The sequence below is a fragment of the Coffea arabica genome, chromosome 4e (genome assembly GCF_036785885.1).
Source record: "Coffea arabica cultivar ET-39 chromosome 4e, Coffea Arabica ET-39 HiFi, whole genome shotgun sequence".
Classification (NCBI taxonomy): Eukaryota; Viridiplantae; Streptophyta; class Magnoliopsida; order Gentianales; family Rubiaceae; genus Coffea; species Coffea arabica.
In genome coordinates, this window is record NC_092317.1 from 10718449 (window position 1) to 10736383 (window position 17935).

The 17935-nt window shown below is 37.4% G+C and overlaps 3 protein-coding genes across 5 annotated transcripts; 2 read left to right on the forward strand and 1 right to left on the reverse strand.

The window, feature by feature from the left end:
• Positions 1 to 566: 566 nt before the first annotated feature.
• LOC113740556 (oleosin H2-like) lies at positions 567 to 1228 on the forward strand. Its single transcript, XM_027268103.2, has one exon. The coding sequence runs from the start codon at positions 678 to 680 to the stop codon at positions 1122 to 1124; it is 447 nt and encodes a 148-aa protein (XP_027123904.1). The 5' UTR covers positions 567 to 677; the 3' UTR covers positions 1125 to 1228.
• A 2522-nt stretch (positions 1229 to 3750) lies between these two features.
• On the forward strand, positions 3751 to 14056 carry LOC113742908 (AP-1 complex subunit mu-2-like). Of its 3 annotated transcripts, none has more exons than XR_011813619.1 (13): positions 3751 to 3891; positions 4001 to 4150; positions 5551 to 5697; positions 5806 to 5868; positions 5948 to 6124; positions 6262 to 6365; positions 8234 to 8341; positions 8478 to 8574; positions 8779 to 8876; positions 9517 to 9658; positions 9741 to 9863; positions 11401 to 11549; positions 14038 to 14056. XR_011813619.1 is itself a non-coding variant. In XM_027270926.2 (12 exons), exons 2-12 carry the CDS (start codon positions 4022 to 4024, stop codon positions 11497 to 11499), a joined length of 1287 nt encoding a protein of 428 aa, XP_027126727.1. In that variant the 5' UTR covers positions 3751 to 3891; positions 4001 to 4021; the 3' UTR covers positions 11500 to 11824. The 3 variants fall into 3 exon arrangements, 1 of the variants encoding a protein (XP_027126727.1); XR_011813618.1 differs by lacking the exon at positions 14038 to 14056 and adding an exon at positions 13026 to 13151; XM_027270926.2 differs by lacking the exon at positions 14038 to 14056 and having other exon boundaries at positions 11401 to 11824.
• LOC113742907 (tryptophan aminotransferase-related protein 2-like) lies at positions 12134 to 17935 on the reverse strand. The gene is made up of 7 exons (XM_027270925.2): positions 17759 to 17935; positions 17624 to 17660; positions 16891 to 17395; positions 14470 to 14773; positions 13116 to 13396; positions 12575 to 12879; positions 12134 to 12468 (listed from the first exon to the last, which is right to left on the reverse strand). Exons 3-7 carry the CDS (start codon positions 17124 to 17126, stop codon positions 12269 to 12271), a joined length of 1326 nt encoding a protein of 441 aa, XP_027126726.1. The 5' UTR covers positions 17127 to 17395; positions 17624 to 17660; positions 17759 to 17935; the 3' UTR covers positions 12134 to 12268.

Consider the following 17935-nt stretch of genomic DNA (forward strand, 5'->3'; position numbering starts at 1 on the left):
AAATTATAAGGAGAGAGAATGCTTGAGCGTGCCATTAACGATAGTTTAAATTATAAGGAGAGAGAATGCCATGTACTTTGGCACAATTAACATGTAATGACTTATATGAATAATAGTTGATCATAATATCCTTACTCAAAAATGCACAATTACTTTATTTCAAGAATTCTTACACTGTTTAGAAATAGTTGCACTGGCAATTATTTTTACCCCTCACCGGTTATAGACGGGACTGCCATGGTGCCAAACTTGTACTAGAGAAAAATATGATTGAAGTCCAACATTATTAATCCAAATTCAATTAGCCAATGGTTTCTTTAAATTAAGAAAAGTAACAAATGATTGAAAAAAAAAAAAACCAATGGGTTAAGTTAAAGAGCATAAGTGTCCATTAAATCCAATAAATATATAAACTGAAAAAAGCATCATCAATAGATGCTAACAAAATTGTGAAGTCATCATCATTACCAGACACCAAAATTTCCATGCAAAACTACTCTCCCTTTCTCAAACATGTGTCACCACCTTAATTCTACGTGTCCATTCTCCCTTCCCTTTAAATCCAGCACCTCGCCACCACCGCCACCGCGCCCCATTTTCACCATCTTTAGCACCTCAAAAGGGAAAAGCAAAAAAGCTCTGATTTTTTTCCCATAAGCCACCGTCCACCGCCCTTCATGGCTGAGCAGTACCAGCTGCAGCAACGCCCCACAGAGGCCGTCAAAAGCTTCCTTCCTCAGAAGGGTCCATCAACTTCACATGTGTTAGCAGTTGTCACGCTGCTCCCACTTGGGGGAGTCCTGCTGGGCCTTTCCGGGCTGATTCTCGTCGGAACGCTCATCGGGCTGGCGGTGACAACCCCGCTTTTCGTTATCTTTAGCCCCATTTTGGTCCCAGCTGTATTTACCCTAGGGCTGGCCCTGGCCGGGTTCTTGACCTCCGGTGCTTTCGGGATCACTGCACTTGCTTCATTGTCGTGGATGCTGAACTACATCCGACTCATGAAGGCGTCTTCCCAGGAGCAAATGGACCTCGCAAAGTGGCGCGTGCAGGACACTGCCGGCCAAGTTGGTCAGAAAGGGAGAGACGTGGGCCAGAGAACTCAAGATGTAGCTAGAGCATGAGCTCGTGAAGTGGGCTTTGTGTCACGAGCTCGGCCCAAGTTTGTATTGGGTTTTGATGTTCGTTATGTTTCTGATCCTTGTTAATCTTGCCTATGGCTTTTATATTTCTCCCCTTTTTTTTTTTGCACTCTTTTTTTTTTCTGGATTAACAAGAGAGAATAAATGCAACTCACATAATTTGGAATATTGTGAATGAGTCTCAAATAGAGAGAAATAGCTGGGGTTCACGAGTGGTATGAAATAACTTCATAAAATCTCACAAACGTATTTTTGATAGCAGAAGTAGAAGAAATGTGAAAAAAATAAAGGTGAAGTAATTAATAAAGGTGAAAAAAAAAGAAGAAATGTGGTGAAGTAGAAGAATTGGGGAGAAAGCAAAATAAAGGTGAAAAAAGTAATTAACTTTCTTCTTAATTTTGGAAATTTTAAAAATTCTCCACGAAAAGAAACAATTTAGGGCCCTTTTTTTTAATTGATGGGAAAAATTTGGAAGAAAACCTAAAAATGAAAAAAAATTTGGTAGAAATTGGAAGTCTCTTGCTACTGTTACTCATATCCTCTTTGGTTTTCGGGTTTTATTTAGTCTCCCTGCCAAAAAAAAAAAAAAGTAACAACCTTGAAAAAAAAATGAAATTCTTAACATCCCAAACAAAACAACTGATTTTCGTTCATCTCCTCCCTAAAATTTCCTCTTATTCCCCAATTTTAACTAAACTCACAATTTAGGACTTATTATATTTTATCCCAAATAAATAACGAATAAATTTATGGTTAATTCACAATTCCAACCGTGCATTGTAGTTGCAATGTGACCAAAATAGATATTCTATCCACCAAACATAAATAATCAATTCTATTGTTTTAGTATCCACATATTCAGTGTGGAATAAATTTAGTAATTAGTAATAATTCATATGCAACTCAATATATTTATATACTATTGGGTTTTTTTTTTTTTTTTTTTCAACACAGGGGTGTCCAGGTCAAGACCCGAAGGCGACCCGACTAATCCCCTGCGCCCAAGTACACCGCCACCCCAAGCGCACCGGGAGTTAAGTGGGATTCGACCACTTGACCTTGGAGTTCCGGAAGAAGCCCAAGACCAGATGGTCTAGCCCTGGGGGCCTATTGGGTTTGTTTGGAAGTGTGCTTTTTTGGGGTTTGTATTAGACAAAATTTTTAACAACTTTATCAACATTAACATCAAAAAATACCTCAAAATATAAAAAAGCACACGCCATCTTCCTCTTCTACCACTATCCTCCCATCTCAACTCACTGGCCACCGTCACCACCGACCCCACCATTGCCGGCTCTGGCATTGATCGTGCCAGCTAACTTTTCTTTCTTTTTGTCCCCTTTTTTTATCTTCTTTTCCTCCCTTTTCCCTCCTCTCCGCCACCACCTCTTCCCCCAATTCATCGCCCCCCCCCCTCTCGACTAGTGGGAGGAGACATGGGGGGCTGGTGAAGGGAGAAAGAAGTCAGTGGCAAGGAAAGGGGGAAAGAAAAGGAGAAAGGAGGAAGGAAGAAAAGAGAAAGAGGGAAGAGGAGAAGGAGGAGGAGAGAGAAAAAGAAAAAAAAAAGAAAAGGGGTGGCTGCAGACAGTAGCGACGAGAGGCAACGGCCAGTCAGGAGGAAGAAGAAAGAGCTGATTTGATACAGGGATGTAGAGGAAGAAGAGGAAGGGAGAGAGAAAGGAAAAAAAGAAAGAAAAGGAAAAAGGAAATGAAAAGTAATAAAAAATAAAATTTTTTATTTTTTTAAAATCCTAAATATACAAAAGTTTTTCTACTGATTCTATAATAAATTACAATAAAATTTTATACAAACATTTAAAAAAATATACCTTTGAAGTTGACCCACTATTTCACACATTACTACGATTTTCAAAATAATATAGAATTAAAATTATTTTTTAAGTAAAAATAAATTCTGAACTTTAAATAGGGTTGAAACCCCCTAAATTAAACATCGAGAGAATTCTAACTCCTTGTTCTCTTTTCATTTTCGGTATTATTTCCTCATTTCTTAAATCCTATTTTCTCCAATAGAAAAAATTAAACAAAAAATTCCAAACTTCAAACATCTAAACTTCAGATAGAGTGGTAAATTAGTCACTAGACAGTAACTTTTTTCCAAAAGGGAGAACTAACTTCCAAATTTCAAACCTCTAACAATAGCTTCAGATACAAAAGACAAATTAGTTAGTAATTTTTTTTTCAAGATAACTGTGGCTAAATTAAAATAGATAGTGAACACCAAAATAAATAACTAAACAAATAAATAAAATAGATTCATTTTTTATTTTTTTAAGGATTAATTTTTCAAAAAATTGCAAGTTTTTTTAAGTTAAAAAAAAGTTTGGATTAGCTGTTTTTGGGGGTGTTTTTGAAAAATTTTATTGTAACAGAGTTTTTATAGTATATTTTCGAAAATATTTTGGAATATTTAAAAGTAGAAAAGTTTTTAAAATATATTTTGAGATATTTTTTAAACATTAAAAAAATTTAGATTACATTTTAGAGTAATTTTTAAAATATATTTGTTTGAAAAACTCTTTAATCCAAACAGAGCCGCAAGTAACTTGCTCCAGTTACTCTCCAACAGAAGAAGTACCAGAAGAAGAAAGAAAGAACACCAACCCAAGACATTCAACAAAAACACAAGCAAAACAACTTTGTCAGATATCAAAAGATCCCATCTTCAATTACCGCCAGGCCACTCATTATTCAGCTGAGAGCTGATTGATCTACTACTCATTTTGTGGTACTGCAACTCAATTCCGTTTTTCTTGAAAAACCAAATTTTAACGAGCCCTTTTCACAGATTTAAGCGAATTTGAAGAAAGATTGAATTTTTATTGTTTTTGTTGCAGGAGGTTGTTGGTTCATCAGCAATGGTGGGCGCCACATCGGCGCTTTTCGTCTTGGACATCAAGGGTCGATGCTTGATCAGCCGGGATTATCGTGGGGACATCTCTGCTGTTCAAGCTGAAAAGTTTTTTGCTAAGCTTCTGGAGAAAGAGGTGATTTATGTGAGATATTTTGAGAGGTGAAAATGTGGTAGGATTACTGAATTATGATGTGGCTTCTAATAAGAAAAGGAAGAGGATGATCAATTATGTGGATGCATTAGGATTTAATGATCTAAATGGCAGCTTTTCATTTTGAAACTTTTGGATTTGAAGCATGATTTCTGGAGAATGAACTGGCATTGCTTCTTTTCCGGCTTGAATTTGGATAAAGTAGCATACAGGGAAGTATTTGTACTTTAGTCATTGACTTTAAAACTGGAAAATGCTGCGTTTAATTTTTAAAAGAGGCCATGATATATTGATTTAATTAATCAAGTCTTTTCCGGTTTTCGATGGTGGAAAAAATATGGAGGAGTTGATGGTGAAGTAAAGGTGGGGAAATTATGGAAATAGAATGAGCAAAATTTGAAGGAAAGTGATACGACAATGAGATGAAAATTTTTGAAGTAGCAACTTGAATTGAGAATACGCAATTCTTGAAGAGGCTGCCTTGCTTAAAGTTTAATTGCAAGTTATTTTTAGCTGTGGTTTTGTGTGCATCAGTTGTCAATAGGAGATAAGCCAAACTCTCAACTATTTGAGTTGAGTGGAACTTATCATGTGACACCAGACGAATATATGAGTGTAATAAGGATGAAAGAAGGCTCAATATAATTGTGGCCATTGTTTGGATTGTTATCTGGTGCAACTGATTAATCAAAATATTTCGTTGTTTATGAAAACCTAATTTCTCCATACTGATTCTTTGCAACTGAACAGCATGTAGAAAATTCATCTGAGTCTCTTTTTTCCATGATCTGAAAGGACAAGAGCTGGGATCGAATCGGTATTGATCCCTGAAGAGGACTCGAACCTCCACGCTCTTTAGCACGAGATTTTGAGTCTCGTGTGTCTACCATTTCACCACCAAGGCATGAATCGTATTCCATGAATATGATATCTATCTAGTGTGATGTATAGAATATATGACAAAGGTGGGGGGGTATTTCTATTGATCAGTGATGTCCTGCAAGTAGTTTCCAGTTCATAAACTCTTGATTTGGTGTTATAATGTCATCAGTTAGTTAAACATGACTAAATTCTTTAAACATGGTTAGCCGCATGCAATGAAGATGCTAAAATTACTAGAAACTGTAGTTCTACATTACTAAAGGGAGCAATTCAAGAAGCTAATCAATCTTGTTAGGAACTTTTGCTCCTTTTTTTTCCCTTAATCTTCTTGATCTCTCCTTGCCTGGAATGTGATTACTGGATACATATTTGTGGTTACAGCTTTGGCGTTCATTCATTCCTATCTGCTTCCTGGTTTAGTTTTTTGGATAATTAAAGTTGTACTGTATTCGACTGATTATTTGTATTTGTTTGCCCAATGTGGTCTTGATCTGTTATAGGGTGACATAGAGTCTCATGGTCCTGTATGTTATGATGATGGTGTGACCTATATGTTTATTCAACACAACAACGTTTTCTTGATGACGGCGTCAAGGCAAAACTCTAATGCTGCCAGCCTTCTCCTTTTCCTGCATCGTGTAGTTGATGTAAGTCGTCTAGCCAATCATAGTTTTATTTTGTTTTGGATACAATAGGAATCTTAAATGACTATTTAAACATTTTTTTCTTTTTACCATGGTTGATTGTTGTTGCAGGTTTTCAAGCATTATTTTGAAGAGCTCGAGGAGGAGTCCTTGAGAGATAATTTTGTTGTTGTGGTGAGTGTGAAGAACAAATTTCTTTTTCCCCTACATGATGTTCTATGCCTCACATGAATATGGAACGCCCTAATTGCAGTACGAATTACTTGATGAGATGATGGACTTTGGTTACCCTCAATACACGGAAGCGAAGATTCTTAGTGAGTTTATCAAGACTGATGCATACAGAATGGAGGTCACTCAGCGCCCCCCTATGGCTGTGACAAATGCAGTTTCATGGCGCAGTGAAGGAATAGTGTATAAGAAAAATGAAGTATGCCAAGCTTCTTTTTTGTTTTTTCCTTGTTACTTTGAATTGAATTTCCTTAGTGATGAAACTCCTGAATTTATCAGTAAAAGGGAAAAAAGAAGAAGAAAAAAAACTAAGCTTCTATTTTCATGTTGTATCAGGTATTCCTGGATGTGGTAGAAAGTGTAAATATACTGGTGAACAGCAATGGCCAAATAGTTCGTTCAGAAGTGATTGGGGCTCTGAAAATGAGAACCTATTTGAGGTGCTTGGCTTAACCTTATTTCCTGTTGATGAGTTGTACTTTTCCTTGCATATGGTTCTTTATGCATTACAATGTAGGGTTTCATAGCTAAGAAAACTCCTCATTTAAGTGCACAAGGAAGACTACAAGTGACATGGTTTCTTTTTCCTTCTCCCAACAGCCCTGTGTCTGCTAAGTCACAAAAAGATTGGATTCCATGTTTGTTGAAATTAATGAATGATGCAAAAGAAATAAATTAAAGGCCAAAAGGAAGAGATTGAAGCAGATGGACTCTCTTCAGAATTTGATCAACGAAACTTGAAAGATGAAAATGGTTGTATATACTAGGTTTTTCCATGGTAAATAGAGAACTATGATACTGAAATAGGAATATTTATCCCAGGCCACTGTCCAAATAATGATACTTTTCATGATTAAGGTGGTACTTTTTTCTAATGTCATTGTAGCTTCTTTTTGGAAGGTGAAGGCATAGTCAAGTGTTCACTTGGGTTATTGATCTGTAAACTGGAAAAGTTGGTTTAGTTTTTATCATGCTATGGTTGTGGAAGTGAAATTTATCTGGTGACAAGAAAATCATCACTCTGAAGTCAAATATACCGAACCATGAATCAGAGTGTTGGCGGATTGAATCAGAAACTTAATTCTGGCTCTATCAATTAAAATTTTTTATAATTTGTGGCATATTGTCGTTAGTCGACATGGATGATGCAGTAGTCATATCATGATACAGTTTTGTGTCAGCCTACCAAGTTTTATGGTAGAATTATCTGCAGAAAAATAAACTCATGCATTTTTGCATTTTGGCAGAGGTTTTTCTGAAAACTATAAGACAGTTATCCTTTGGGCTATTGTGCAATTGGTGATGTCTTTAGCTTTGTTTCTTGGGGCTCTAGTTTCTTCTTGTATCATAGTGATCATTCCATCTTTCTCAAAGTGCCTTGCCTTACTGTCTTTTGATAGTTTCTGACTTCTTTATCACAGTCTAGTTACGTCTAAACTGATTAATATGTAATGCCAGCAACATGAGAACATGATGGTTGAGCGAAAGAATGAATTATTGTGTCAGCTCATTTAGACTAACATGCTGTAGAAAATGTCTGCATTGTCTGCATCTGGAGGATCTTTCCATATTCACTATTTCTGACATTCTTATGTCGCAAATATCCCATGTCAGTGACACAAATCTTGCACTTATAAGCATTTGGGTCACCTAAAATACATTGGTTCTTAGAGCATCAAATTGTGATATCTTTATACTAGATCCAGGTGGCAGGGGGGGGGGAGAATAGTGATTGTTGCATCTATATAAGATCCAGTGTATGTGATATGGTAGCTAGTTTAGAGTCACTTGGCCTCCATGAATAGGTCAATTATGCCAGGTCTCATGTCATGCTCCAGAAAAAGGAACATCCTTTTTGAAGTTATGCTTCTTGTAACTGCAGTGCCAATCGAGTTAATTGCTTAGAGTAGAATTCGGCAGACCCTCTTTGTTTTTGAGACTTCAGATACTCTGTCCATATTTCATGTTAATGAAGAATTGTTTCTTTATTGAGAACCCTAGGGTTAGCTAAATCACCAATATATTGTAGTTTGGCTTGTTTTCACCTGATAAACAAAGCTTCAACAGGGACCCAAGTAATCATTCTTTTTCTTATGTTTTCACCAGGTTTGTCTATATAAACATGTAAACACAGATCATAGGCCAAAAAACTGTATCTTGTGTTAGTTACTTTTTTACTGGAATTCCTTTCTGGTGGATGAAACATGTTCATGAAAGGGGTTTGTTAGCATTTTTATTGGTTGAGTTATCATTTTCTAGCAATGATTTCCTAATGCCATTAGATTACAATTCATGCTTTTTTTTGCAGTGGCATGCCTGAGTGTAAGCTAGGCCTTAATGACAGAGTTCTTTTGGAAGCTCAAGGTCGTTCTACAAAAGGAAAAGCTATTGATTTAGATGATATCAAATTTCACCAGTAAGCTTCAGTTCCTTTCCCCTTCCCGCCCCCCATGTGAGTGCTTTATAAATGAGACACACTCATGCTATTCTCAGAATGAGAACTTCGTGTTCTCTCAGAATCTTGTGCTTGATCATTTCATGTTTACTGTTAGGTGTGTACGTTTGGCTCGGTTTGAAAATGACCGAACAATATCTTTCATACCACCTGATGGTACATTTGATCTCATGACATATAGACTTAGTACTCAGGTGCGTTTTATATCCTCCACTAGTCTTTTTGTCTACTGTGTATCACTAGAATAATGCGTCTGCATAGGGTTTAGTTGGCTCATCGTAGGTGATGCCTAGTTAATTTGTATGGGATGAATACATGGCATTGAGCATGTAGATTCTCTTGCTTTTGTTTTGGTTTTGGATATTGAGATCCTGAGCTAGCACTTCTGAAAATTTCAGGTAAAACCACTAATTTGGGTGGAAGCTCAAGTTGAAAGGCACTCAAGGAGTAGGGTTGAATTTACCGTAAAGGCCAGGAGCCAATTCAAAGAGCGCAGGTGAATGGTTGTTTGTTTCTGAACTGTGGAAATAGGTTTTGTCTTGCAAAAGTTGCTTTTCACAGATTATGTATTTATACTGGTATTTTTTGCCTTTATTGGTACTTGATTTGGTTCCTAGGCATGCTATTTTTGTATCCCTAAGTGCGAGTCCTTCAGCATTATGTAGTAGAGGCGTCACAGAGCTCAAGACCACATCCATATATTTTTCATAACATGTTGACATCATCATTTTTGTTGTTATAATTGGCTGACGTTGCATTTCAATTCATGAAGCGTTATCTATTTCATCTGTGGACCCTCCACATCATGAGAGCAATACAATTATTCAATCCTAGATACTGTTTGGTGAGGCCAAGAGGAAAAACCAGGCATGGCCGCCCTTACAAGGCCTTGGTGGGACTGAGTGTATTGTAGCCTTAGCCTTTTGCATGTACATAAGCAGTTGTTGTCATTCTATAAGTCTGTCACAATATGGTTGAAGCACAGCTATCTTGACGGTCTCTATTGTTTGAGAAACTTATGCAAAATAAATTTATAGTTTTACTTTAAAATCTTTTCAAAGAAATTTTAAGTTTGACTTTCAGAAATCTGTGCAAAGACTTAATAGTTTTACTGTTACATCTCCATCATGGTTCAGCACTGCAACAAATGTGGAAATCGAGTTGCCTTTGCCATCTGATGCAATGAATCCCAATGTGCGAACCTCAATGGGATCTGCTACTTATGCACCAGAGAAGGATGCATTATTATGGAAAATTAAATCTTTTCCTGGTAATAAGGTATGAGTTTCATGGAAGAGCTCCGTACTTTGCTGTCATTCCTTGTCAAGCAATCTTTTACCTTCAATTTTGACGTTCATAGGAGTATCTCCTAAGGGCTGAGTTTCGGCTTCCTAGTATAAGTTCTGAAGATGCAGCTCCCGACAGAAAAGCTCCTATTCGTCTGAAGTTTGAGATTCCATATTTTACTGTCTCTGGTATTCAGGTATGAGAAGTTGGTTGGCATTTGTCTCAATGAAGTCAGAATTTAGTCTCATTTGGTGCAGGGATATTAGATTAAGAGTTCCCTACATGCTTATGGCTAAAACATTTTTGTTGAGGATCATATGGTTTCTCTGTAAATGTTCAAAACCAGTCCTTCCATTTGACTAGATAAGAATGAATTTTAGTCTTATTCCTATAACTAACCAAAAAAATGTGAGAATAGTATACTTCTTTGTTACACGGCTCTAACCAAAATGTATCCAACATTTAAAAAGAAAGGCATTAAAAGATCAGTTACATTATCCTTTGGTGCATGTGCACAATCAGTTATACGTGTTAATAAATATCAGTGACACTTGTTGGTGGAAAGAGGCCATTTTCCAACAGTAGCTCTGAGTAGAGTTTGACTAGAATAACCTTGGTCCTATTCCTCATTTTAATTACTTGAAGTTTATTTATTTTTATGCGTAGGTGTAAGTCCAGTCATGGGAAAACTATGGAAGGAAAAGTGGGGGGAAAAATTGCAGCTATTGCTTAAGTGCCTCTCCCCTCTCTTCTCTGTAAAACTAACTATTGCTGTAAACCACCCAACTATTGTTTGAAATATTTGCCATGGAAGATTTCTGCTGGTGGAAGACAGAAGGCAGGGGAAAGGGGCTGCTGTAGCACATGAGAATGGAGATGGTGAGGTGTGCGCAGAGGGCAGGCTGAAAGGTCTGAGGAAGTTTGATGTGGGTGTGGGTAGTCCCTAGGCATAAAACGGTGCAATCGGCTAAGGCTAGCAGGGGCAAGTTTTTTGGGGAAAGAGACCTATTTTTGGTGTAGGGAGGTTGAGGTGGGTTTTAGTCTAGGCCCTCTAGGTTGTAGTAGTTAGCGATTTGGCAGAATTGGGTTTAGTATGTGAGGAAGCTTCTGGGAGCTACTAGGTACCTGCAGATGAAGGATTTCAGGTCTGGGGTTGGGTTCTGGCAGACCCAAGTTTTTTCTGTCCGGTTGCCACAACTTTATGAACTGAATCCAACTGGCTAGCAGTGAAGTTATGCTCTTTTAGCTTTATTGGGTTATTGAGATTTAAAGTGATTTAGTGCCGAAACTTTAAGATGGTAATATAAGGTGGTCCTGCAGCTTTCTTGGTTGTGATGCTAATTGCTGCCAAGTTCTTTACAGTTTAAGATAGACCCTGGGTAGTAGATTTATATCTGACAGTTATTTTGTTTGTTAGACTATGCAAGAGAAAATAGAAAAAAAGAGGGGGGAGGGGGGGTTTGTTCTGGAATTCTTCATTTCATCACAATTCATATGTGAAATTTGGGATAGGGAGGAAGATTCTCTAATGGAACTAAAAACTCAAAACATGCATGCTTTCATGGTTTCTGTCTCATGGACAGGTTCCATGTTCCTGTCTCATGGACAGGATATATATTTTGCCTTTGCTGAATTAAGTTGAAAAGCTTCTATATGCCCCCTACCGTTTTTAGTATTTTTGTAATTTTGGATTTGTGATAACGATCAACCAAACGTGTTTGTGCATTGAACAGGTTCGATATCTTAAGATCATTGAGAAAAGTGGATATCAGGCACTTCCATGGGTTAGATACATAACAATGGCTGGTGAATATGAACTAAGGCTTATCTGAAAGCAGCCTGCAGTTGCTGTGGATTCTGATGACTTTGTAGCAAGCTATCAGTAAGTGTATTATCCAAAGTCATTACTCGATGCTTCATTCATGAGGGCCTTTGAGCATTTTTGTGAGTTCTTCAATGAAGTTGCGTATGGTAGAATCAGTACTGAACCTCTTATTAAGCTTGTTCATAGTTGCATCAGATTGCTTCTAGCAGGATGTTTTCATTAGGAGCTTATGCTTGTTCATTCTCAACATTGTCAAATTCTGCCATGCAAATTAACGCTACATCACTGGTTTTATATATTCAATTCTTCAGATTACCTTCTCAGGGTTTGCATCTATAGCCTTTACCTATCTGGGATTGACTTTGCTGTTCCTGTTATAGTTTTGTTTTATTTTGTTCTGTACTTTTCTCCCCGCCTTGGCAACTGAGGACGACAACAAAGTCGGCAAAGCCATATTAGCACACAACCAGATCACAGAAATGAAAGTAAACATCACCAAAGCCTAGTACTGCTTATCTTTTGCGTTCTAATCTATGTAGTTCTACTTCCATATATGCTAATACATATATATTCAGAATACGCCCATGAGCTTGCATACATGCACACATTGACCTAAAAATTAAAAAAAGATCCTTCCAAAATAAAATGACAATACCGAAAAGATTATATGATAGGTTAAATGAAGAAAATGACTAAGATCCTTATCATTCTAGTTCTTTACAAACACGTATGTCTAAAATACTAAACCTTTTTCCCTTCTATATGACAAAGTTACCCTACCTATGATGGCTCTCAAGGTTGATCATAGATAATCTATCTGTAAACCGATCAAATATTTCATCTCGGGCCATCATGCTGATCCTCACATACTCTGGACCAACTCCAAAATGCTTACCTCCCCTCGTCAAAATCTTGTGGCGACGTAGGAAGCCCTCACAATCCTCTATGTCCCTTTCACATTTTAACCATGCAAAAGCTGAAGGAGAGGGGGGAAAAGGAATAGTTGGAAGCATCAAGAGGATTAGTTATGAGATGATAAACAGAAAAATCCAGTGTGGCTATTATCATTATATTGAGATTACCTGGTTGTGGCTTGAAATGGTGACTGCTGAAACGACAGGTACCAGAAGGAAAGCTGGGTAAACTGAAAAGATCACTTCTATGCACAGCAGCTCTAAGCTGTGCCCACCTCAGTGCCATGAGATTATACCCAAATTCAAAGAAATTATCGCTTCGTTTAGATTCAGGACCATGTTCAATGCTATCAGCCACATGATTTAGAATCTTTGCTGCACGTATCTGTGAATCCTTTGACACACCAATGGTGTTTAACTCTATATACTTAGTCATCCTTTTAGCAACTTCTTCATCTTTGACCAGAGCCCAACTGAAAATTAAGTGAAAATTGATAAAGCAGCTGATTTCCTCCTAGTATGCATTTATAAGGATGACAATGCAATAAACTGTCTGCTGCTCAATCATGTATCTGTGAATGCACTACTTTTTCAGGTAAATTAACTGATCATAATGCAGAATTATAGGATAATAGGCCTACAGAACGAAAGGCAGAAAAAAGAAGGGGGGTTGTGAGACTGCAATTGTCTCATTATCAAAGGAATTTACCCTAGACGTGTACCAGCATGGCCGGTGCTTTTGGAGAATGTGAACAGCATGATATCATGGTCCGCAGGGAAAGAAATAGGAGTGTATTGTGGCCAGTAGTAAGCCAGGTCATGGACTAAAATTCCTTGTTTGCGGTTAACAACGGCTACTCGTGATGCTCCATCTGGATTGTTAGGAGAAGTTACAAGCTCAATATAGGGTTCATCTTTGCTGAATTTGTAAGCATCACCAGCCCATTTGTAGAGTCCAGACTTCAAAAAATCGGTCATCAGCGGGTACGACTGCAATTCGGTTATAGATTGGACATACATGAGCTTCCACATACTGTTTTTTAGGAGACACAGTTAAGTAATATTGACATAGATGAGCTTCCACAGACAATTTTTTATGAGATATGGTTAAATAATATCTCTATCCTTAGACTAAGCCTGCAACTTGCTACAATAGTTTGACAAGCATCATTGTTAAGACTACATAATTCAAAGATTACCAAATTCCCTTTACCATGAACCTTTATTTTGCAGCCAGCAACTTGTTGACTAGGGATCATTATATCTGCTAAGGATCGTTGTTCCCATGGATAAACAAACTTTCATTCTTCCTGTGCTTATGTGTTCCATAATTTAGGAGTGTGGAAAGATATCTAGACAAAAAAGTTTTAGAATAAATCTTCCTCATCCTATAATGCATTTAACACTTTAAAAATTCTCAAATTGTTATCCAGGAGATTTATCAGAATGTGGGTATTTGAAGGAGCAGATGATCATGTGAATTTCCTTAGGCAATTGAACATGAATCCTGAAAGTTACCCTGGTTAATTGCAAATTGAGAGTTTTGCCCTTTGAAATTACAAATGGGATGTAGACCAAAAATTGTAAATTAGGAAAAGAATTGTGTCTGATGCAAGTGTATCTAAAAACAGGGTTGGGGAGAAGTTAAGCACAAGAAACCATCCTAACATACAAGTGACGAAAGACAAGAGAGCATGAAGCCAGAGGTGATCAATGGACAGAGGGCCAGCCATAAATCAAGAGGTCTGGAAATGAGTAATGCCTAATTGAAGGTTTCCACTTTCCAAAAAAAGAAAAGAAGTATTAACAGATAATTGCTGTGAACATCTTGGCACCACATTAAAACATTTAATGGAAAAATAATGAAAAGTCTGATACAAATCAACTGAGATTATAGAATAAAGCAAGAAGATAGATTATCAAATTGTGAAGTTTTTGGGTTGAATTTGTTAGTTTGCTTTGGATTCAAGAACAAGAATGCCAGCTTTTATCAATCACATAAACGTCCCTTATTAGGCTTATTGAACAACAAATGAATCAAACCTTAAAATCTACAAACTCACAGAATAAAATGGAGCAGCTGACACCACACTCATCGGTTCTGAAGCATTTTCCGGACAGAGAGCATATAATACAGCTTGATAGAGTTGCGTGGAACCTGTCCCAACCACAATATGACGCCCTTCTGTTACAGCATTCCCAACCTGCTTGTGCAACCTAACAATGGCATTCGCAAATGCAGACTCCAGAAACCAGCAAATGTTTCGCACATCAGAAAAATAACTTATCAGTTGCCAGCCCGAGATCACAACAGTGGTTCTGTCCCCCATCTGCTGCCAATACCTCTCATACATTGTCGGATCACCGCTGCATAGGATTACAAACATAATTAACAATTCCTGCATTATACCATTCATAGTTACCCCACATTGTTAGAACTTTAAAATGAGTCTGAATATTTAAAATTTTTAACCGATATTCTTGATTCCTGCACTATCCTCAGTAGACCCAGACAACAGATGGTCCATCCAGGTTCTTGCCTACTAAAAGTATACAATGAGCATATTTGAGTACCATTATGCCTTGGAATCATATGCATGAGGCCGCCTATAAAATAAACAAAATGGGCTGTAGCAGGGATTTGTAACACATTTCAGTGGCTGAAATGAATGAAGGGTCAGGCTCTGCATGCAAAATTGCTACTTAAATAAACACAATATACATGAATCAGACTCGTAATTGGAAAAAAAAAAAGGGAAAAAAAAAACTAGCAAGTTTTCACTGTGGTCCTCATCAATGCAACGATTCAAATATGGAATGGAAGGTGGGTATGGAAGCCAACTCCAGTGGGTCCAATCTCCACTTAAAGGATCAAAATCATTGATTGAATGAAAGGTTAGCATCAGGACCAAAATTCATTCTCCACATTGAATGTTGAGGACCGAATAATGGTCCAATCTTGACAAGCACTACACGTTTTAGGTTCCTAGTTCTCATGCATTAAACTTGCAATGGACCTAATTTGACTTTAAAATTTTCTTTAAATGCTAAGCTACACCCACCTAAACTCTTTAGATCCCAGCTTTGCTATGGTGTAAAAGGGAGTTTTTTATAAAGAGTAAATTTTATATACACTGACAGTGCATATACTGTCACCGTTGAATTCACGACACATGTGCAAAAATTGAATTTTAAATTTAAATTTTACATAGTTATCATTCATCCAACACTGACAGTGTATCCTTTTATAAAGTGAAGTACAAACTATTTAGACCCCCAACTTTAGTCTTACAGACCCCTTCAAAAGACAAAAAGCATGCATGAAGCAAATGCGCAAGGCCAAGAAAATGACCCACAAGACCAAAAAAATTGTACCTCCAATTTAATGTAGCCTAAATAAAGTGACTTTATGCTTAACCATGGTGGCACTGGAATCCAAATCAACCCAAAAATGAAAGCTAATGAAGAGTTTTGAGTAGTTTGAGGTCCGCTAAGAAGTTAGTACTAGTGAGCACAAGATTGATGGTGCTGGTCAATGCAAGAAGCAAAGGACCACTACCACCACCATCCGTGGTGGCATGCTTGTATCTTGATACCAGTAGATTCTTTGGGAACAGAAAGCATAAGGGAAGGAAGAAGCAAAGCAAATTGTCAAAGTACAAAGAGAGCAAGCTTTCTTACAACGTATCATAACACGCACCATTGGATTTCACATTTTTGATATTACAGCCATCAAAGACTTGTCTTTGTCTCCCAAAGTGACAAAACGTGAATCACTGACTGGCAATTATGGCACCTGAGTGAATCCTAGCAAATATCGGACGTCTTTAATACTAGTAATAGAAAACTTCATGGGACATCTGCTAGAGCTACAAAAGTTGACCCACTCCAACAAAATGAAAATAAATAAGTAGGAAAAAATAGTTAATAGTAGTAAAACTCAATTACAAAGCAGAACCACAAAAATAATACTACTAGGAAATCTTGATGGGATATCTTTCTAGTGATGCTAGATGGTATGTAAAAAAACCAATTTCTCTTCGTAAAAGAAATCCGAAGGATCCTCTGAATGAAATTTTATGACTCCTCCCACTGACCTTTAAGATATTCTAATACTGAACTCGATCCCCAATGGAGAAGGGAAAAAAAAAAGGTGAAGAAGAATAGTAAGAGTGAAGAGAGAGACCAGAGCCAGCACACTGAGCCATTGACCGACCAAAACTAAAAAGGCAAAACATACAGAGCTGGGGCCTTGGTCAAATCTTTTCTTCTCTTCTCCTCCATTTACCCGCCCCCATCCCGCCCCACAAGCAAAAGAAAAATCAAATAAAGCACAGGAAAACAGCAAAACCAAATGAATTTTGCAGCAGAAGAGGTGCAGATGCATTGCAAAAATGAGGATGGATTGATGGATAAGTTGTACTCAACCAAAAGAAAAATGAAAACCAAGTTGGAATTTTGGGAAAATAAATGCTACCACTCACTGATCAAGATTGATAATACTCCCATCATCTTGAGCTGCTGGTGCTGCTGTACTAGTTGGTAAAAAGGATGAATACGACACCGTTTTAGAGCCTGCATCATCCTTGACCTTCTTTACATGCTTTTCCTCTCTTGAAACCTCCATGACTCTCGAGATCAAACCAACATTTAAGGCCAAAGAGATCACCAGCAAATGCTTCAGTGACATCATTTTCAACATATTCTGCTGACCCGTCATCTTCTTAACGAAAAACTGCAATTCTTCCTCTCCAGACAAAAGTATAGCCTTCAAGATGTGATTGTGATGAGTGAATGAGCTAAAGCTGAGCTGGGATCAAGAGCGTAAAGACTGAGACTTTAAAAGTAGACTTTCAAGATTCAAGTGACAAGTGTAGGGTGGAAAGAGAGATCCTTTTTGGTGCTTTGGTGCTTCACAGCTCTACTTTTCTCTGTTGCAGAAGTTCAATAACTCCCTGGAGACAAATTCCTGTCAAGTACTGATATTTTCTGCAAAAAGCAACAAAAAGGGAAAAATGCTAAAGATTCAGTCAGGCTGGAATATTCTTCACCCATGATTTCTTGCACTAGTACTTGGTTTTTACTCCATTTAGGCCTAAAATGGGTTCCAGGAATTTGAATATCGAACAAAACAAGAAATCAAAAAAATCCCAAAAATCATTTTTTGTTCTATATATCTTCTTTAGAAAGATAGAAAACAAGATGATAGGTGCAAACCTGAATAGAGAAAATGAGCTTGAGGTGTTCAGATCATCTGGAGAAAAGGGATGAATAAAAGTGCATTAAACAGAACTCTCAAAAGTGGGCTCAATAGACTTTGTCAAGATAGTAAAAAGAAATAGGATATTTTGCCTGAAAAATAGCTTCTCTCAGATTAGATACTTCTATCTATTTCGCCTGAAAGAAAGAAGATGTTCAGTTGAACTGCGCTTCCTTTTCAGCTTTAATCTCTCCCTTGATCTCTTTGCTTAGGTGTGCATTTATATACTACCACTACTCATCGCACTGAAGAGTAAGAGGACGGGTACT